The sequence below is a fragment of the Peromyscus maniculatus genome, chromosome 1, assembly GCF_049852395.1.
Source record: "Peromyscus maniculatus bairdii isolate BWxNUB_F1_BW_parent chromosome 1, HU_Pman_BW_mat_3.1, whole genome shotgun sequence".
NCBI lineage: Eukaryota > Metazoa > Chordata > Mammalia > Rodentia > Cricetidae > Peromyscus > Peromyscus maniculatus.
The window spans coordinates 107906181-107928773 of NC_134852.1; the positions used below are offsets into that span (position 1 = coordinate 107906181).

At 40.7% G+C, this 22593-nt stretch overlaps 1 protein-coding gene and 1 pseudogene across 5 annotated transcripts in view; one reads left to right on the plus strand and one right to left on the minus strand.

The window, feature by feature from the left end:
• Positions 1 to 22593, plus strand: part of Gab2 (GRB2 associated binding protein 2) — a 164129-nt gene that overhangs the window by 122265 nt on the left and 19271 nt on the right. For all 5 annotated transcript variants that reach the window (XM_076547431.1, XM_076547444.1, XM_076547434.1 and 2 more), the window contains one exon: positions 14166 to 14409. In XM_076547431.1, the coding sequence (XP_076403546.1) occupies positions 14166 to 14409 (244 nt within the window). The remainder of the gene's footprint in view (positions 1 to 14165; positions 14410 to 22593) is intronic.
• On the minus strand, positions 19962 to 20469 carry LOC121824856 (cilia- and flagella-associated protein 68 pseudogene; annotated as a pseudogene).

Here is a 22593-nt window from a genome sequence, read left to right on the forward strand (position 1 = left end):
ACATGGAACACAACACCTGAAAAGGAAGAATAGGAATCGACTTGAGTATTCCAAGGGAGACAGTCAATGGCTACAAGTTGAGCAGGACCTAGTGCTCTTCTCCCATGCTTTCCTGCAAAGGCTAAACACAGTGTGAAAATACTAGCTTTGGTAGATATCCCAAAACACAGACCTTTAGGTCAGTACTAAGTTAAGAACAATTTTTATCAGTCAACAACAAAATGAAAAGCAGGAGGAGGAAGATACAGTTGATTTTACAAAACTAAATGTGATCAGATTTTAGAACTTCACTTTATTTAGAGCCTCTCTGTGTATGTACATGTGTTTAACATGTTCTTATGTGAATGTAAAAATCACAGCCCTACTAGATAATACTTTCCCCATAGTTGACACCATTAAAAAGTGGCAGCCCCTGCCGGGTAGTGGTGCAACACACCTTTAATCTCAGCAGATCTCTGTGAGTTCAAGTCCAGCCTGGTCTACAGGGCAAGTTCCAGGACAGCCAGGACTGTTACACAGAGAAACCCTGTCTCGAAAAAAGTGGCAACCCCAACTTGATATACCATAGCTGACTGATATTCATAGGAGGTCTGCCCTTTTCTGAAGAGAAATGGAGGAGGAGGAGGAGAAGGAGGAGATGTGGATGGTCTACTGGGAAGGAAAGGAAGGAAGTAAAACTTCAGTCAGGATGTAAAACCAAAAGTAAATACAAAAAGAAAATATTAAATCAAATCCAACAAAGAGAGAGAGACAGAGAGAGACAGAGACAGAGAGAGTGAGAGAGGGAGAGGGAGAGACAGGAAAGGAGCAAGGAAGGAAGGAAGGAAGGAAGGAAGGAAGGAAGGAAGGAAGGAAGGAAGGAAGGAAGGAAGGAAGGAAGGAAGGAAGGAAGAGAAAGAGGCAGCCCCAATTTTAAATAGCCATTTCTAAAAGCACACAGTTAAAAAAACAGAGGCTGCGCCTAAACTCATCAGTAGAATGCGGAAGCAGTGCTTTAAAGATGCTGCTAAGTGTCAAGATGACCCGGTCCCCACCTCTGCTTCTGCGCTCATGCCCAGGCCGCTGAACATCACCATCAAGTTCAGTGCGTGCTTGCGCGCGTGCACACATGCACACACACACACACACACACACACCGCTCCAGCATCATACCCATGCTCTTGGGGAGCCTTCGTCCCCTTGGCTAGGTTCTGGCCCGAGGTCTGTTCTAGTTAGAATCAACCCTGAGATTTTTGCCTTATTTTCTTTGCCCTTTAACCTTTTTGCAGTCTTCAGTCTCACTTAGGATAGACCTGTCCTGTTTTTAATTTAGTTCTTCTCACAGGTCAGAGTCTTCCCAGACGTTAAGTCATTGCCCACAGACTCACTGCCCACTGGAAGATGTGTTTCCAGTGGTCTGAGCACCTGAATTTCTGAAGAAAATCTGCTTCTGCTTCCCCACACATGTTTCCTCTTCCTCTTGGACTCTGCAGCCCACAGCTTTAAGTGATACCTCAGTTTCTGTTCTGTTTACTCGTTCAGCCTGTACCATGGAGTACCTGCTTTTTTTCCCTCTCAGCCAAACTTCCTTTGTAAACCAATTCTTTGTTTGGGTTTGAGAAGCATGTACCTGAGGCTGGTCTTGAACTCAGATTGACTGCCTCAGCTTTTCAAGTGCTGGGATTATAGTCCACACTTGGCTTGGACTCTTCTTGATGACTCTACCTCCTTTTTAGCAAGATTACATACTACTAATTCAACAATGGCTAACTCTGTGCCAAATTATACCTTTTTTAAATTAGGTTAATATAAAATGTGAACATTTCATTTTTCAAATTATGTTTCTGAATTTAGCTTCAGTATCAAGCCCCATGTAGCCACCAGTAGAAACAGATATTTTGATACAGTTCACTTAAATTATTTAGCTTCAGTGTTTGGCTATAACTTTGAAAATTGTTATGTACCCTACTTTGTTTTAACACTTCTAATTCATTTCCGAATGTTGTTTTGAGAAATGCACTGTTGGAATAGGAAAGGAGCATTAAAATTTCTAACTTCAGGACTGGAGAGGTGGCTCAGCAGTCAAGAGCACTGGCTGCTCTTCCAGAGGACCTGGGTTCAATTCCCAGCACCCACATGGTAGCTCACAACTGTCTGTAACTCCAGTTCCAGGGCATCTGATGTCCTCTTCTGATCTCCATAGGCACCAGGCATGCATGTGGTACATATACAAATATGCAGGCAACACCCATATACACGTTTTTAAAAAAGAAATTCTAACATTATTCATAGGAGTGAGACCAAAATAACTGAAATTCTAAATATTAAAACAATGATATGAAAGCAAAATTTTTAAAAAACAGAGGAAACCTTAATTTTATTTAATATATGTACCATTTCTTTACTGTTTTCTTATTTACCACCTCCTCACCCCTTTTCTGGATGAGGACAATGAACATAATTCTTATGGCTAATTGGTTAAACCCATTTATCCAGAACATCGAGCCAAGACAAAAGGGAATAAGTAGGATAGGATGTGAGATTTCTGGAGTAGGAGATCCTGAAAGGTCCTAAGAGAGTGCTTAGTTCTGACTCTTCAAATGACAGCACATCCAGAGGTCGGGGGGGTGGGGGGGGGGTGGGGGGGGGCGGCGCGCAGCCGCGGCAGGTTTGTTCAAGGTCATGCTGCTGACTAGCAAGGCTAGAATGAAAATGCAGGGGTCTTCCTGTCAGTCAACGTTCCAAATAATGCTGATGATGACAGCACCCTGCACTTTCATTACCTGTGTGTAAGCACCACATGGTGGCACAGGAGGATCCTAGTTTTAGGCCAGCCTGTGCTACGCAGGAGGACCCCGTCTCAGAAACAAAAGATAGTGTATATACATGTATGCATTAACATAGATTTTTTTATGGTTCTGAGTATCAAACCCAAGATACTGTTACATGCTAGGCAAGTACTCTACCTCTGAGCTATATCCCCAGCCCTTAGAAAGCCTACTTCATACATAGTATCATAGAATCATGTTGGTAGGTTCAGTCTTAACATGTCAGTTAAGTTGGTTTACTTCTGTGCCTCAATTTTGATCTTCATCAGTAAAATAAACAAAAAACTCTTTGCAAGATTATTATGAAGACTAAGAATCTCCTTAAAATGGAGTATAGATAATATTAATACATAATAATCACATATTAAATACCTGTTGTATGTATGGCTAGTACATTTCTGCTGTCTTCTCTATGGTCTTCATATAGCTTTTGTGGGTTTTTGTTTGCTGCTGTTCATGTGATTTTATTTTATTTTATTTTATTCTGGTTTCTTTGTTGTTTTTGTAGTTATATTTTGTCTTTGTTTTTGAGACAGGGTCTTACTATGTTGCCCAGGCTGGTCTCCAAACTCCTGGGCTCAAGTAATCCTACCCACCTCAGCATATTCCAAGAATCTAAGACTACAAGTGCTCACCAACAGCCTAGCTCACTACAGCCCTTTGAATACCATGCTACTTTTGAAATCTGTAGTAGCTGCCTAAATAACTCTTGTCTCTCTTTTGTTCAAACTTAAGACAATTGTTGTTGCATATGATGAGTTTGTTTAACAAATAAAGACTACTAACATTCTTGATTTGAAGTACATTTTACTTTTGAGTTATTGGGTGTCTGTTTTTATGTTTTAGCAGTCCTTGGGTTCAAACCCAGAGCCTTCCCCATGTTAGGCAAGTGTCTCTTTAAATGCATTACTACTAACAGTGAAAACAACAAATTGCTAGAGTTTACTGTATAACAGGCAGTGTTCTAAGCATCTTCCAGATTGTAATTCTTACAATCCTTAAATTAGATAATTTTTATTACTGTCACTCCCATTTTATAAATAAGGAAATAGAGGCACAGAGATGGGAAATAATTTTCTCTAGTTCACACAACTGAAAACAAAGGAGCTGAAATTCACATCCCAATTATTTGGCCCTAGAACATGTGCTACTAACTATTTTTTATTTTATTTATTTATGTCTTTTTTTTTTTAGATATGAGTGCTCTGTTTGCATGTATGCCTGGGTGCTAGAAGAGAAAATCAGATCCCATTAAATTCTGGACACAGGTCCTTGACTTAAATGTCACAATGCCCGTCTGGAGGCTTCAGCAGACAGACAGAGACTTGGAAGAGAGTTATTACTATCTCCATTCTTTTTCTTTTTTTTTTTTTTTTTTGAGACAGGGTTTCTTTATGTAGCCTGGCTGTCCTGGAACTAGCTCTGTTGACCAGGTTGGCCTCAAACTCTCAGAGATCCACCTGCCTCTGCCTCCTGAGTGCTGAGATTAAAGGCATGCACCACCCCTGCCTGGCTATTATCTCCATTCTTTAGTGAAGACTAATCTCCCTTTATTCCTTCAAGACATCCCAGAGAATTCTAGAGACCTGTAATTTCAACTTGATCTACCTTTTGTCTTTGACCTAAGCAGTACCTTCAGTTTCTTCAGACTCAGGACAGATGTCTTCATACCTTCAAGAGTCCGTGTTAGTATCAACACAGTTGGATGTCTAGCTGGGAAACTTGGCCATGGGTAGATAAGAAGCAATCATTTGGTCATCAAACATCATTTTGTCTACTCAGTGTTTATAAACGTTTAGCTATCCTGAAAGATTACTAGATGAGTTACTGTGAGGAGTCCAGGAAGAGAGCAAGAAGAAGCTGGGAACACCCAAGAATAGATTGCTGGCCTCACACCTGTAAAGAAGAGAAGGCAAGAAAAAGGACTGGGCTGCAATGTAGGGCTAAGACAACCTCAGCCCGTCAGTGCAGGTTCTCCAGCCAAAGGCTTCTGTTAAACAAGTCCCATGTCTCATAGAAATAGGCCTATCTTGGTATGATGAGAACAGTTCACAGGTGCAGCCCCCATGTGAACATGGGAGGAAGATATACAGAAGACTGGCTAGCCAGATTGTCCATCAGCTGTGCTGTCCACATTAGGAGCCAGGGTCTTGCTACTGTATATCTCTGGCTAGTCTGGGACTCAGTATATAGACCAGGCTAGCCTCAAACTCAAGAGATCTGCTTGTGTTCTGGGATTAAAGGCATGTGCCACTATGCCAGTTCAAAAGCATGTTTTTATGGCCACCACATTGTGGCATCAGAAGTGATCAGGACATGTAGGGTCCAAACCTCTAAAGGAGCTTTTATAGTCTATTAGAAAGAAACCATGAGCCGGGCAGTGGTGGCGCACGCCTTTAATCCCAGCACTCAGGAGGCAGAGCCAGGCGGATCTCAGTGAGTTCGAGGCCAGCCTGGTCTCCAAAGCGAGTTCCAGGAAAAGGTGCAAAGCTACACAGAGAAATCCTGTCTCGAAAAAACAAAACAAAAAAAACAAAAAGAAAAAAAAAGAAAGAGACAAAAAACAAAGTGAGTAAATGATAGCAATAAGTGCTTTGGTGAATAAGACCTGGTAATAAGGACTGACTAAAAACCTGGTTAAGTCTGGTGGGGGGAAAGGCCTCTTTGCTGTAGTTTGATTAGTCATATGAAAATAGCTGTGCTTTTAATTCTGCTGGCTATCTCTGCAGCTCTTTGTGATTTATATAGCATGTGCCTCTCATCTCTTCTCCCTAACAGTTACACATCTAACAGTGTAATGGAACTAGCATTCCAGAAGCCATGACAGGCCTTTGTAGTACATATGATATTAATGTGTTTGCCCTCCCAGTCATATTAAAAATATAGCTCTCCTTTTTTGGACACGAGTGGAAAAAAGGTAGAGATGCTAGAACATGAAGAGAAGACTTGAGGGGTGAGTGGGAGGCTAGAGCAGTAGCAGCAGAAGATGACTGTGGCCGCAGAATAGAGGCAGTGGCTAGGGAAGAGCTGCCAGCTGCACACTGGGTCCTGCCAAGCTCTCGTGCCTGCAGTCCTGGACTTGTCACACAAAGGCCAGTTGACTACATTTACACCCCAGGACAGGTCCTGTCTAGTCAAGCACTGAAAGTTTGGGAACAAGAAGTTCAAGATATCCTTCCATACCAGATTCCTCCTACAATGAGATACTGAGAGATTTTAGAGCACCTATGTGCAGGGGCTATAGGTGTTTCTTTCTAGAAAACTTTAGCAGTCTTTACAAACTTTACAAATTAAGTTAGGCTCACTCAGTTTCATAGCAAGCACACCAAGATTCAGGCTCCAAATCTCAAGTACCTTCCCCAACATCACACTGCCTCTCCTGAAGCCAGTGTTTCCCTTCAGATGCTTTTGCATGCTTCCTAGTTCCCTAGGGCAAGTAGGGCTCTTAGATTCCCAACCCCACATCCAAACTGATCAGTTTAAGCTGTTGTTCAATTATCCCACTGCTAATGACTCTTAGTGAGCTCCCACAATTATGGCTGACACTGGAGTTTACACCAGTTGCCAAACTGTCTTAGTGAGAGTCACTGTGAAAGGAGCAAACACTCCCCTTTACAAAGTTGATTAGCTTTAAGTATTGCTAATTTTTTTTATATTTTTGTGGAAAGTTTTCAAGGTTCAAAATGCATCCCTAAAATCTGAATTTATGGTACCCAATGGATAGATTGATTCCCCCTAGGAATACTAATGGGTTCCCAGAGTTCCTTAGGGGGAGGCTGGAAGTACTCCTGTGAATATAAATGAGCTCTCTGCTTCTGTGGTGTGAGCTCATAAATCAAGGATAAGATCCACCCTTTGAGACTGACCTGTGATTTCTAGTATAGTGCCTACAGTAAATGCTCAAGCGCTGGGCGGTGGTGGCGCACGCCTTTAATCCCAGCACTCGGGAGGCAGAGCCAGGTGGATCTCTGTGAGTTCGAGGCCAGCCTGGACTACCAAGTAAGTCCCAGGAAAGGCGCAAAGCTACACAGAGAAACCCTGTCTTGAAAAAGAAAATGCTCATGACTCCCAAAAATGATAAGTGTTTCATTCTAGTGGCTGCAAACACACATGGCCTGGGGTTCCATGCCCAGCACTCTTTCCCCTACCCTACCCCCCAAAACAGTTTTATTTCAAGTATGAGGGAACACTTTGGGGGAACTACCTTCCAACAGGGACCCCTAACCAACCCAAGCCCCCAAGAAAGGAACAGGAGAAAGGTAGGTAGGTGTGCTTAGTCAGGTGAGAGCAAAGCTTGTTAACCCGACCACTCTCAATTGAGCAGGACAGTGCCTAGTTAAATGAAACTTACAGCCCAGAACACTTCACACAGTGAAAACAGTTGCTTCCAGCCAGAGAGAATTTGGAACCTAGGGCTGCTCTTTCATTCTCCTGATCCAGGGAGGAAAAAAATCTGACAACGGATTTCTTATCCAAATCCAAGCTTTTGTTAGGCCTGGAACACTGTGCTAAGCATTGTCCGAGAAACAATGATCTAGAGCCTGATTTCTAAAGCTTGTAGTCTTGTTTTATGGCAGATTTGTGAATTCCCAACTAACATACACACCGAAAGTAAGTGCTGTGAAAGATGGGAAGAAGGCCTGAGTAATTCCAAACAGAGGCCCGATGCAAGGCATTTGTGTCTCTAAGGGGGTATTGTGGGCAAAGAGTTCTCTAAGGATATGTAACCAGTGCCACGGCACTAAGCTACAGCCACTCTCTGCCTTTCCCTGTGCATTTTACAGAATCAATTTCTGCTAATATATACCTCAGGATCATTATGCGCCAAGGTCAGGATGTTCTGACTTGGCTGTCCTAAGCACTGAGATGTTCTTTCTCAGATTTTTCCTTAGAGGGGGTTAGAGAATTGTAGTCACAGAAAGGTCTCCTGGGAGCTCATGTTTCTGTCGGTCTCTGCCACCTCTTTCAACTTCCTCTGCTTTGTGGTGATTATAAACACTAGAAAACATTTTTGAACTTGGGAGAATTATTTATAGTAGTCTTTAAGTTTGATCTAACAGATGTTTACTTACTGCGCAAATATGAGGAATTTCATCAACTTAAAACAAAACAACCCTCCAGCCAGCCAGTGTTCTGGTGGTCAGATCTTATGACTTCTTATAAATATACACACTATGGAGAATACCACCTCATCCATAGTGATACAACTTTTTTTGGAATCAAGAGATTTGAATTCTAATTCCACAGTTTGTTTCTGATCTCACTGTAGAGCCTTGGACAAGTAGTTTCCCTTCTCTGAGCCACCATTCCTTGGATTGTAAATGAAAGATTTGGGGAAGACTAGCAGTGGTAAATGAGGAGTTGGACTCCAGAGAATCTTCTGTTTGCCACTTACTAAGGTTATCTATTCAGTGGAGCCCTTATAGTTAGGAATTACTTCCCTAATTATGGTATGTATCAAAAGGCTCTGAGAATTATGCCTTTGTAAATAATTTCAAGCTTGTGGTTCTGAGTCCATCCAGTCTTGCCCTTCACACTTGTCAGTGGTCCTGAATCTTTTTAGTTCTCTACCCATCTGGTTTTCTAGTTAGCTTTATAATAGGAATACTCACTACTTAGGATCCTCTACAGTTCTGTTTTCAAAACTCTTTCATCAACCATTTTCTCTTGTTAGACCTTTAGAAGTTCACCTCTACCATCCCACTTCTTGGAATAAAAACCAAGAGCAATTTATTGAGAATTAAATAATTGCTTTTCATTGACTGGGTGGCATAGCTGAGTGGTAGAGGACTCACCTAGCATGTATCAGGCTCTGGGTTTGATCCTCAGCAGCGCACAAAACAATATAAAACAAATATGCTGAGGCCTGCATTTCCTCTCACTGAATCCTTCAGAGAATTCCGCAGAGCCTTCTTGGCATTTGACGTGACAGTGAGGGAAATGAGGCATATCAAGATATTGAAAGTTTTGCCCAGAACAAAAGGGAAGTGATTTTAGAACTTAGATCCGTGTCTTTAGAGTCTCTTTCAGTGTTCTTTCTGTTACATGTTGTTGCTCGGGAATTAGTTGTGAGTGCTTGTTATGAGGAACCAGTCAGACATGGATGGCTTTCAGTTTACAGTTCTGGTGATACAAAGAGAAGGTTTGGAAGTATTTGTTCCTTCTGAGTTCTGTAGCTTGAACATGTGTGTAGGTATATGACTACAGGTGCTTAAAGAGACCAGAGATGTCAAATCAGCCTGGAATTGGAATTATGTGCCGTTGTAAACTGCCCAATGTGGTGCTGAGAACCAAACTCATGTCCTCTACAAAAAGCAGTAAGAGCACTTCCTCACAGGGTAGCTAGAAATACTTGGTAAGTGCTTAGTAAATAGTAGCTGTAACTTATGGTCACTGTTACTCTCTCTGTTCTTATTAGTTCCCCAGGTAGCATCTAGGGTAGTTGACTAGAACAATGACAGTTGTCATCTTGCTGCCCATGGATCCAACTCGTCCTTCTTGGCGCTCTCAAGGTCTCACAGTAAGAAGGGATGAGTACTGTGCTAAATGCTTTCTATAGAGTGATCTCTAACCCTTCTATGTCCAAGCCACAGAGCTCAGAGTTAGGAGAGACAAGCTTTGGGGCCAGCCTAGGCTCCAGTATTTTGGTCTCCCTGTGTCTGGATTCTGAGACCCACTGAGACTTTTAGGGACGCAGATTATTTGGAGAGAAGGGATATAGATAAAAAGGGCATTCAGATAAGGGAACTGGTCATTATATGGCCAATCATCTTTTCCAGAAATCCCTGCCAGCTCTCCTTTCCTGCTCCTGTTATCACTAGGCTGTTGATGGCTGCACTGGCCTGGGCAGAGCTCTTACACTAAACCCTCTGAGCTTTCCTACACTGCAGTTTTGTAAGGAGGTGGGAGGAGTACTTGCCTGTTGGGCAGGCTTCCCAGGGGTGGTTGTGGAAAGGAAGGGGAGTGATTTTGTAGATCCCTAAAAGGAAGCCAGGAAGAAAAGGAAAAACATAAAACCCTGCTTAAAAGAAAACAAATTGACTCAGACATTTGCAGCCGTTATCTTTAGTCTAGACTTAGAGATAGAAGCCAGGCCAGGAGTCTGGAAACCTCCCTTTTCTTCTTGCTGTGTTACTGACCTTCCTAACCACCCAGGACACATCATTGCAACAGCATGTCCATCTCATACCAAAAACATCCCAGCCATACATCGTCTAATGTTTTCCTTTATTTGTACCATATTTTCTTCTCTTCAAAGGTTCCAGGCAATAAAAACAAATCTTATTAACATTTTATGTATGTGCATGATCTGCTTTCACACTCTGACCTCGACTCTGAAAACAGCCACATAACGTAGGGATTGTAGGCCAAGTATTATCCTGCCAATTCTGAAGCCAGGAACTAAAGCTCCAAACTGGGTGTGATCTCAGTCTGATGATGGCAGAGCCAGACTTGGGGTCTGGGTGAACTGACTCTTGTCCAGACATGAGGGGCACTGTCTAGAAAGGATTTTCCAACTCACTGGGGTCCCCAAGTCATATTGCCCTGCTCTAATTATAGGGTGAAGGGGGTAAAGGAAGGAATATGGGATGATGAAAATAGAAAAGAGGGAAATGTCTCTTACTCAAGTATATAATACTCTAGTGAAGACTGTTTACCAAGTGCTCAGTTTTCACTTCAGAAAGGAAATAAGGAAAAATAAAGGTCAGATGAGCTTTGTGCTTTATTTTGAGGCAGGTTCTCACTGTGCAATCCTGACTGGCCTGGAACTTGCTGTGTAGACCAGGCTGGCGTCAAACATACCATGATTTTTCTGCTTTCTACTCCTTAGTGCCTGGATTAAAGGGGTATGCCACCATGACTGGCCTTATTTTTTTGAGACAGGGTCTCATATATCCTTGACCAACCTAGAATCCACTACATAGCCCACACTAGCCTGAACACTGTCGTTTTCCTGCCTTAGCCTCCCAAGTGCTGGGAATAGAGACATGAGCTACTGTGCCTGACAGTTATATTAGACTGCTGTTAATCTCTGCCCACACTTCATAGTTTGCTAGGGATGTGTGTGTGGGGGGGGTATTATTTTGTTTTCTGTTGTTTTGTTCTAATGTTTGAGACATAATCTCACTGCTTAGCCAAACATGACCTTGAACTCCTGGAATTCCAAGGTATGTGTTACCATACCCAGACATGTGTGGTCTTTTATAACCCACTTGAAGTTACAAGTTATACAGTCATTATGACAATCTAGTTTCTGATTTGGGGCTAGTATGATAGCTCCGAGGGTAAAGCTTGATCCTGGCAGTGAAATCCAGGTTGCGGGACTGGCAACAAGCATCTTTACTCACTGACCTATTTCACTGGCCCTGGACATATTTCAGTACAAGTTCATTTTATAAACATAATTTTACATTTCTCTAGGACATATACCTACATGTGAGACTGCTGAGTCATATAGATTTAACTTTTTAGAGGGCATAGGTGTATTTAGCTTGTTGAGAAATTATCAAACTGTATGTTTAAATCTTTAATGACATTTATTTCACATACTATTAAATTCACCTATTAAACATACAGTTCACTGGGTTTTAGTGTATTTATATGGATGTGCAGCCATCTCCACAGCCTTAATTTTAGAAATGTTTCATTGTTCTGAAAGCAACCTCATAGTCATTAGCAGCCACTCTCCCTTTTGACTGCCCCCCCACCCCTACCCCATGCTCAGTCTTAAGCATTTATTGCACCTGCTTTCTCTGTCAGTGGATTTGTCTGTTCCAAACATTGCACATAAATTATACTGTCTAGTCTTTATCTTTTACAACTGGCTTCCTTTACAAAGTACATTGTTTTGAAGGTTCATCAAAATAGTGTGTATCAGTATTTCATTCATTTGTATGTCTAATAGTCTACTGTGTGGACTGTCGTATTTTATTTAGCCACTCATTAGTTAGTGGGCAATTTGGGATGTTTCTTCCTAAGTTTTACATCTTATATGTTTATGTGAGTGGCTGCATATAAATATGTGCACTGTATAAACCTCCTCTCATCCACCATTAGAGAGTTCATTTTGCAAATCTAATGGAATAATAAATGCATTGATTCTGTTAACAAACACCCAGGTCACTATGAGACCTGTTACAGGAATTCATTTTGGAGATCAATACAGCTGTCGTAGAGCAGTTTTCCCCAGAGGCTCCTTGACTTTCTCTTTTCTGCCCTGACAGAAGATGCCCTTTCCAGTATTCAGAGTGACTAGAGAGTAATTAGTACTGTAGAGCATTAATGAGCTGGTGATCCTGCCTTGGGCCATTTGGGTGGTACAGCCTGAAATAGGTCAGCAAATGGAGAGTAGCTAAAAAACCTGCTCTTCTGATAGAATTTGAATAACTCTAGAAAGCTATCATCCCCAAAATATTCCTCCCTACCTAACACATCACCTGAAATTATTTATATCTTTATACCTTTATTTCTTAAGAACATAAGTTTGACTGTTGGAATTTTTAAATACCAAATGTTTTTCTTATATAATCATGGACTGAGAACCTTCTATATAGGACTTTATTAGGTAAATGCTGGGACTGTATAAGCAATAACCTCACTGACACACTTCTCAGAAACCAAGAGCAAGAAAGCAGAGTGACCACACATCTAAAGGAAGCATGAGCTGAAACCTGGCAGCACCCAGAAAAAAAAAAGCATTCAGGAGGTCTTTGTGGGAATGTAGCATCTACACAGGATCTTAAGTCTTCATATAAGCTTGCTAGAAGTGTAGAGATGAAACCCAGGATGAAGGAGCGGCATACGGGGAAACAAAGAACCACAAAAGAGGCTGCTGTGCTCACAGACTGAGGATGCTTCCATCTGCTTTGCTTTGTGTGGAGAGAAAGCAGGAAGTAGGTCAGACTTAGGAAACTGAACTAAGCTTAAAGAGCCAGCCCAATGAATAATGCTTGGAGTATAGTACTCTAAGCCTTTATCTGTCCTATATACTTCACTTCCTTTCTAATATAACAGAGGAGAGTTTGAGATAAGAAGAAACAAAGAAGGACCAGTGGAAAGAGAAAATCGGGGAACAGAGAACAAAGCTGTCTTTGGAAGACATGGAAGAGTACCAGGATGAGCAGAGGTCTAGTCTGAAGGGACAGTTCATTTGTGTTTTTATCATGATTGCAGAAAGGCACAGTTCTGGACCTTACTCAGTGGGTCTTAGGTAAGCAATGTCTCATTTAGCAAAGCCAGAAGTTTTGCGGGGGGTAATAACAGCAGGAACCTGTCATGTCCTCCACAGCTTGATGCTAGAAACCTTGACTGGGGTGACATGAGGATGAAGAAGGGCTAGCCAGTCAGACATGGTGACACACAACCTTAGTCCCAGCACTCAGGAGTCCAAGGCAGGCAGATCTCTCTGAGTTAGAAACTAGCCTATCACATAATAAGTTGCAGGCCAACCAGCCATACAGAAAGCTGGGATCTGGTGGGTTGTGCTCATTCTGATGGACACCTACAAACCAGAAACTCAGCCCTGTCTATTATGTACAATACAGGAGGTGAAGTTAGTCTAGGTAGGAGGTCTCTGTAGGGAAGCGGTCTTGGGGTGCAGTCATCCAGGAGGAGGAAGCTGAGGTTGTGAGTTTTTTTCACACATTGGCCAGTTTTGCACACACTGGTTAGTTATTCATAAACACTGTTACTTAGACCACAGGAAAGTTTTGCCATGCCTCTGAGCCTCACCTGAAGAAGGCTTTGCCATTCTTATGGGTCAGTCATTGGGGTCCATGTCAACAATATGCATTCCCTCCAGACTTCATCTGCTCCCCACAGGAGCAGGAAGCATAGTACTCGCCCATCCAGAGTCTAATCTTTTTAATGGCAGCATTACTCTCCTGGAGGTGAATAGGTAAACCCCTCTGGGGTAGACCCAGGACTGGGTCATGACAGCCTGGCCTTCAGGCTACTCCTAAGCAGTTCAGATGTATAATTCATCTCCCATTCAGCCAAGATAGCCAGGCGGCCCAACCTGTCTCTCTGGCAAGATGGAGTGAGTATATGAAGAAGAAAATGGAGCAGCCATATTGCTGTCTCTTTTCAGCATACTTTCTCTTCCTCTGACTATTGTCTTTAGGATAAGGACACTTTCCTTTCCTTGTTTTGTTTGTTCAATTTTATTGTTGTTGTTATTTTATTTTTTTGTTTTTTGTTTTTGTTTTTTTTTGGACAGGGTTTCTTTGTGTAGCTCTGGCTGTCCTTGAAGTCACAGAGGTCTGCCTGCCTCTGCCTCCCAAGTGCTGGAATTAAAGCATGCACCACCACCACCTGGCTCCCTTATTTCACTCACAGAGCTCTTTCTTCTTTTCACAGACTCCCTGAGAAACCTTTCTTCAGCCAGTCATGGTTCCCGCTCTTCTCCAGCTGAGTTCAGCGGCTCCACTCAGCACCTGCTCCGAGAAAGGAAGTCCTCTGCCCCTTCACACTCTAGCCAGCCCACTCTGTTCACGTTTGAGCCCCCTGTGTCAGGCCACATCCAGCCTGCCTTGTCCACCAGTGCACCTCAGGAGTATCTCTACTTGCACCAGTGCATAAGCCGAAGGACAGAAAATGCGAGGTAGGAGATAGCCATGACCTCCATGGGGGATGTGATCACTCTGGTTCTATTTTCAGTTCCTGAATTTCAGTTTTAAAGATAAGGGAGTAAAAATTTTTACCTTTTTTAGGCAAAGAAACACATAAATAACAGAATATTTTATTGTTTGTGTAATCTTCATAATTTTTAGTTTAACCTGTGTTGCTACAAAGTCATCACTGAATTCCAGCAAAATTATTAATCTCATTATTAGCAATCATGTTATTTAAAAAAATATGTTTGCTTTGGGGATAAGAAGCATTAGTGAAGTCAGGTGGTGGTGGTGCACACCTTTAATCCCAGCACTCAGGAGGCAGAGGCAGGAGGATCTCTGAGTGTTCAAAGCCAGCCTGGTCTAGAGAGCAAGTTCCAGAATAGCCAGAGGTTACACAAAGAAACCCTGTCTCGAAAGAAGATACATTAGGGGATAAAGTTTCAGAACTACACCATAACAATCAATTTCTTGCTGGCTTTAAGAGTTCAGCTAGAAAACCTTAACCCTGCTGACCAACTCACTGTCTCTCAGCTCTAGGTGGTACTGTTCCTTACAACTACCACTCAGACATGTCCATGTAACCTTAAATTATCCAAATGAGATACATTTTAAAATTCAATTGCTCTGTTATGTCTGTATTAATTACTTTTCTCCTACCTGATAAGAATCGACTTACAGGAGGAAGGGTCTGTTCTGGCTCACAGTGACAAGAGCATGTAGCAGCTGGTTTTATTGCATCCAAATCAGGATGTAGAGATAAAGACTGATGCTTAGCCTGCTCTCTCTGTTTGATTGACCCCAGGACTCCAGCACACAGAAAGGTCCCCCTTAAACACAGGTTGAGTCTCCCCTCTTCAGTTTGACCTTCCTAGAAACACCCTAATAGACAACAACATAAGAGGTATATCGCCACGGTGATTCTAGACGTAGTCACAGCCAGCTATACATCAAGTGCCCATTACTCTTGTGTGACATGTGGCCATGACTAGACAGCAGGGATAGAAAATGTATCCATCATCTTAGGACATTCTAGGACACATTCTAGGTGTAGAACTTAAACCAATTTTTATTAGCTTTTTTCTCATTGTTAGAAGGATTAAGCCCAGAGCTTTGCCAAAATAAATTCTCAGTTGTAACCATATCCAGATTATAAATCATATTTCTAAATTAATTTAGTAATGTATAATTCCTGTTTTTAAAACTAAGACAAAGGACAGCAAGATGGCTCAGTAGGTAGAGTCACTTCAATCTCTAGATCCCACAAGGTATCAGGGCAGAACCAACTTCCAAGAGTTATTCTCTGACCTCCATACATGTGCTGTGGCACACACTCACCTGCACATGCACACACATATATACTATGGTGGTTTAAATGAAAATGGCCCCCATAGGTTCATAAGTTTTAATGTTTGGTCCCCAGTTAGTGGAACTGTTTAGGAAGGATTAGGAGGTTTGGCTTCATTGGAGGAGGTGTATCATTGGAGGTGGGTTTTGAGTTTTCAAAAGCCCATGCCAGGTCCAGCCTCTTTCTCTGCCGGCTGTCTGTGAATCAGGATGTAAAGCACTCAGCTACTGTTCCAGCATCATGCCTATCTGCTTCCCACCATGATGGTCATGGACTAACCCTCTAAAACTGTAAGCAAGTCCCCAATCAAATTCTTTCTTTTATAAGAGTTGCCTTTGCCATGGTGTCTCTTCACAGAAAAAAAAGTCATTAAGACACATACATTCAAACAAAAGTATTAATATAACAATTCTTACGTGTGGAAATGTTTTTATGATATCACTTGAACCAGTAAAATACACTGAGAGACAGCCAATGTAGGTGACTTACCTCTGTCTTATTGTGACAAAACAGAGGCATACAATTAATATATAGCAGGAGGAGGGTAGACTCTGATTGTCTCTGTTCTGTAACCTTTTCTACACCATGACACTCTGCTGCTGTTTTCCTAAGTCACCACCACACACAAGAGAGGCTCCCAACACTTAAGTCATTAGTGAACATTTACTAGTTTGTCCTCTACCAACTTAAAGATGAAAGCTAAGTTCTACAAAGATGGAGTGAAGTAGCTCAGTCCACTGAACTAACGACGGATAGACCTATAATTACCACTTGCTTCTCCTGAATCACAGGTGAGAGATAGGCCAGGTGATATAATGAAAAGAATGTTTTGGGCTTCAGAATCAGCCACATACAGCTCATATTCAGATCTACTGCTTCTTTTGTGATCTTAGGCCACCTGTTTAACCATATTCACCATCAATTCCCTTTTCTGCAGAATAAGAATAACTAATGCAGAAGTTCACTAATGATCATAAAGGACAAAATATCTAGTATTTAGCCACTCAGTTGTCTGTGGGATGTATCTATAGCATGTATGATTGCTTGGGAGCCCAGAATGAGAGATCACAAATTGCTAATTCCAGTAAAGACTTAAGTACCTACTATTCAAATTTTGAAATATGTGTAGGTCTTATTGAGATTGTCTTTCTGGATCAGTATACCTAGTCTGGGTCCTAAGAGTCTGCCTCTCTGATAAACACCAGAGACTTGCCAGTGCAGCTTATCTGCAGGCCACACTTTAAGTAGAAGACTTTATAAAATATTAACGTTTCCCCCAACCTCTACTCCCATGAACTGCTAAAGCATCCAAGAACAAATGCATAAATATCTCTGCTGGAATTAGCTGCTAGAGTGTTCCTGTCCCATCCACTGCCTCCTCTGGAAGCCTGTTAGTCTTCCTGGACAGAATTCATTTCTTCCATTACTATTGTAGTTTATTTTTAATTTTCTGTCTCTCATATCATTTGGAACTTTTTGCCTCAGACCATGCATTTTTAAATCAATGTGTTACTGCTCTTTGAAGTTATAGGCCAAATCATAGATGGAAAATAAACACTTGAACAAGCTGGGCATGGTAACACTGCCTGTACTGCCAACATTCAGGAGGCTGAGACAGGAAGATCAAGGCCACCCTGCGCTTCGTGGCAAATTTTAGATCGGTCTGTACTACATAACAAACCCTATTGCAGATTATCTAATGATAACAGCAATAAGAAGAAGAAATCTAAAAGAATATTAAACTGTAAAAAAAAGAGATTCAATGTCTCTGACATTACCTATGAAGTCCCTATAACATGTGACCCAAGATGTTCACCATGTAGTTAGAAATGCCTAGACTTGGGAACAAGCTATAAAAATGTTGACCCATAGCTAAGAAAATTCAGAATATAGGAACAAAATCAATGTATATTTGGGAGATATCCTTAAAGGGCTTTAAATGTTTTGATAATGGTTTTAAAAATGCATACTAGAGGAAGTAATGTGAGTTTTAGAAGCAGTGTAGGATCTTTGAAGGACATTTTAGGAATTCCAGTTCCACTGAGAGCATAAGCCATGTCAAACTATGCCTCTATGAATACAACTCACAATTATGGACAAAGTCTCAAATATAAAATATAAAACCCCAGAGCTCTGAGAAGTTCTAAGGATATGATCTATGATGGCAGGGAAGGCGTGGCAGGGCAGCCCTGTCCTTAGCTGTGGAAGTTATATCGCATAACTTGTTATTCACATCTCAGTGGGTCAGGAGACAGGCAGACAGAGCCAGAAGTCAATTTGACCACACTCAAGGCCTGCCCCCACACCACTAATTTACTTCTTCTAGTTAGGACCACACTCTTCCAAAACAGAACGACCATTTGGGGACCAAGTATTAAACACAAAAGCCTATAGAGCCATTTCACTCCAGACTGTAACACAGAATAAAGGAAAAAAGCCACAGAAGATCATGAAATAAAGAATTGGGTTTTGAAAAGCTAAATAAAACTATACAGTCCTTTAGGTAGACTAACCAAGGAGAAAAAAGAAAAGATGCAAACAAAATTAAATTTGAGCCTAGTCTACAAAACAAGTTCCAGGGCTACACTGAGAAGCCCCATCTTGGGGAAAAAAAAAATTAGAGTTGAAATGGAAGCTTTTATAATCAATACCATACAAGTAGAGGGAAAAAAAAAAACCTAGGACCAGATGGATTCACTCTTGAATTTTGTGAAACCTTTAAATAAGAATTAATGCTGATTCTTCTCCACTTATTCAAAGGATCATAAAGTAAGGGACTCTTCTACATTTATTCTATGAGCCCAGAATTGCCCTGTTACCAAAACCAAACATGACCAGGAAAGAAAAAGAAATAAAGCTGTGGATCAATGTCTTATGAACTTAATATAAAACTTCTCCACAGAATACCAGCAAATCAAATTCAATAGCACATCAAAAAATCATTCCCTCCCCCTACACACACACACACACACACACACACACACACACACACACACACACACATTATTCTCTGTCTTTCAAAGTTTTTTTTTTCAAGAGATAGTAATATACCTTAGCAGGTAAAGGTATTTGCTGCCAAACCTGACAAGTTTAATCCCTGGGTTCCATGTGGTAGAAAGAGAAAATCAACTCCTGCAGATTGTCTTCTGACCTCCACAAACATGTTATGGAATAACTGTGTCAAAACACACACACACACACACACACACACACACACACACACACACACACACACTTACACCACGTAAGTAGTTGAATGAGTGTAATAATTTTTTAAAAAGAGATTATTCGCCATGATCAAAATTATCTCGTCCCAAGGATGCAGATGCAATGATGGTTTACAAAACAATAAACATAATACACAATGTCAGCAAAATGGAAGGTAAAACCATGTTATTGCAATAGATTCATGAAAGATTGGATGAAATTCAGAAACTTATGATAAAAAGCTTTAACAAATTAAAAACAGAAGGCTTATATATGATAATATTTTAAAAGCTACTTATGGGCTGCAGAGATGGCTTAGAGGTTAAGAGCACCGACTGCTCTTCCAGAGGTCCTGAGTTCAATTCCCAGCACCCACATGGTGGCTCACAACCATCTGTAATGAGATCTGGCACCCTCTTCTATATATGTAATAAATAAATAAATCTTTAAAAAAAAGCAATAGCTCAATCAATTAAAAAAAAAGCTACTTATGACAGACTCATAGCCAACATTATGCTGATTGGGAGAAAGCTGAAAAAATTACTCTTAAGTTCAAGAATATGACAAGTGTCCACTCTGACTAGGATTGCTTTGAGGGTATATGGGTATATATGTGGGTGTTTCCATATGAATTTTAGAATTGTGTTTCTAGTTCTTTAAAGAATATCATTTCAATTTTGATGGGAATTGCATTAAATCTGTAGATGTAGCCATTTTCATTTCATTTATTCTGCTAATTCATGAGCATGAAATGTCTTCCCATTTTCAGGTGTTGTCTTCAATTTCATTCTCCATTAAAGTTTTTAGTGCAGAGGTCTTTGATTTCTTCAGTTACATTTATTTATTTATTTATTTATTTTTATCTTATTGTGTATGCGTTCTGATTTGCTTATTCAGAAAGGACGCATTTTTAGTGAACTAAGTTTCAGTTCTGTTTAGAATGTATTCCTTTCCACACACTATTCCAGAAAATGAAGTTTCTTTTTCTCAGATTCCTGGACTCTGGAGTTGGTTTGGATCATATGCACACCCAGAGTAATGCCTTATTTGAGACTTTGAATTATTATTCATATAAGTTGACTTTTCTATGGCTCCTCTGTGAAGAGGATCCAGCTCAGAATAATGTCTAGGGAACCAATGAGGCTTCCACATAAATCTACGAATTGGAGGACATTTTTTGCTGTTGTACCTTGTATTATATGTTGTTTTGAAGTACTATTCAAGCTGGGAAGGCAAGAGTGAAGGTTTTGCAGTGTTCTTTAGGATGTGTTGTTCCTGGTTCCAGTTGCCCATCAGGGTACCATTCAAATATGAATTCTCATTGGTGGTGCATCACCATCTGTCCTGAAAGAGCTTGGACATGGCATCCCAATCTGTCCGCACTTTACCATGACCATCTGCATAAATAAGACTGCTATGGTGGGTTTCGGAGGAAACAAGCAAGGTTTTGTCTCTGGGGAAAGGTTGAGCAGCTGAGACAATGGGAAGTCACCATTTCAGAGGAGATGGTGCAATTACAAAATCCTGTGCCTCTGGAACATGCAGGACACAGTCCAGCCTCTCCTAGGCTTCAGTCCCCATCCCACTTTTCACTCAAGACTCCCCTCCTCTGTTAGTGACTGTGACTTCAAGCAGGTATGACCAAGATGCTCAAAACTGTCCTTGAACTAAAAAGCAAATCATCTTCCTGAGGGGTGGGAAGATGAGGAGACAAGGCGGGTATCTCCATTTCACATTCATGTTTGTCTGCCCTTAGGAATGGCTATAAGGGTTTGTCAAGGCAACCATGCACTATTGCTGCTACCCTGGTTACATTTATTCCTGGGTTTGTTTCTTTGGTCAGTTGTGTTTTTTCCTGATTACATTCTTAAAAGTTCATTTTAGTATATAGGAAAGGTACTGAATTTTGAATGATTTTTGTATCCTGGTCTTTGCTGAAAGTGTTTACCAGATCTAATTAGCTGGTAGAATCATTAGAGTCTTTTAGGGTATAGGGTCTTACCATCTGCAAATAGAGATAATTTTATTTCTTCCTTTTCTGTTTGTTTCCCTTTTACTTCTTTCTCTGGCCTTATTGATCCAGCTAAGCCTTCAAGAATGATACTGAGTAAGAGCTGAGACAATGAGCACACTTGTCCTACTCCTGATTTTTAAAGGATACTTTTTTTTTTCCCCTTTAGTATATATAATGCTAGCTGTAGGTTTGTCATATATAATCTTTATTATGTTAGCATGTTCATTTTATTTTTAATGTCTTCAGGGCGTTATCCTCAAGGGCTGATGAACTTTGTCTAAGGCCTTTCCTGTACCCATTGAGATTATCATGTGATTTATATGTGCTATATGAAATTTATTGATTTGGGTATGTTGGGCCATCCTTGTATCTTTGAAATGAAACCAACTTGGTCATGATCATTTCAATATGGTGCTGAAATTGATGTGCAAATTCTCTATTGATAATGTTTGCATCTGTGTTCATCAGAGAAACCAGTCAATAGGTTTTTGTTATTTTCTTTTCTGGCTTTGTATCATCTTTAATACACACTTCATAGAATGAGCTTGGTTATGCCCCTTCTCCTTCTGTTTCATAGACTAACTCAAGGAGCACTGGTGTTAGAACGTCTTTAAAGATCTGGTAGAACTAGCTTTGCTTTTGTTGAGAGACTGTTTATCACTGCTCCCATCTGATTACTTGTCACAGATTGGCTTAAACTGTCTATATCCTCTTCATTTTATTTTGGTAAGTCATCTATGTCTAAACATTTATCTATTTCTTGCAGATTTTCTCAGTTTTAGAATAAATATTTTGTTTGATTTGTTTTTCAGAGATCAATGTCTCATGTGTACCAGACAGACCTCAACCTTGCTATGTAGCCAAAACAGGCCTCCACCTCTGAACTGTAGGATTACAAGAATGAGTCACCACGCCCATGCCCAGCCAAATGTATAGATTTTCCTTTATTGACTTTTTTGTCTTATTTTAAGACAGGCTATCACTGTGTAGCCTGGGCTAGCATGAAACTTGCTAAGTAGACCAGACTGGCCTCAAATTCTTAAGGAATCTGCCTGTCTCTGCCTCCTAGAATCCAGATTTTCAAACTGTTCCTGATGAGGCTCTGTATTTCATTAGTACCTTGTTTAAATGTCTCCTTTCTTGCCTCTAATTTTATTAAATTGGGGCTTCTCTATTTCTTTTGGTTGATAAGACTAATGGCTTGTCAATATTGTGTTTTGTTTTGTTTTCTGAGAACCAACTTTGTTTCATTAATGTTTTGTGTTGCTCTTTTGGTAATTCCTGCCCTGATCTTTATTATCTCTTCATGTCTACTGCTTCTGAGTTTGGATTGTTCTGGTTTTCATAGGACCATGAGGTACAACACTAGATTGTTTACTTAAGACCTTTTAAATGTTTTAATGAAACACTCCTAGCTATAAGCTTCCCTCTTAGAAATACTTTTTCTATGTCCTTAAGGCTCTGGTAAGGTATGTTTTCATTTTCATTTGATTCTAGGAACTTTTAAATTTCTTCCCTGATTTTTTTCAATAACTCACAGGTCATTCACAAATATTGTGTTGAATCTTTGTGTTTTTATAGTTTTTTTCTAAATTTCTCTTGCTG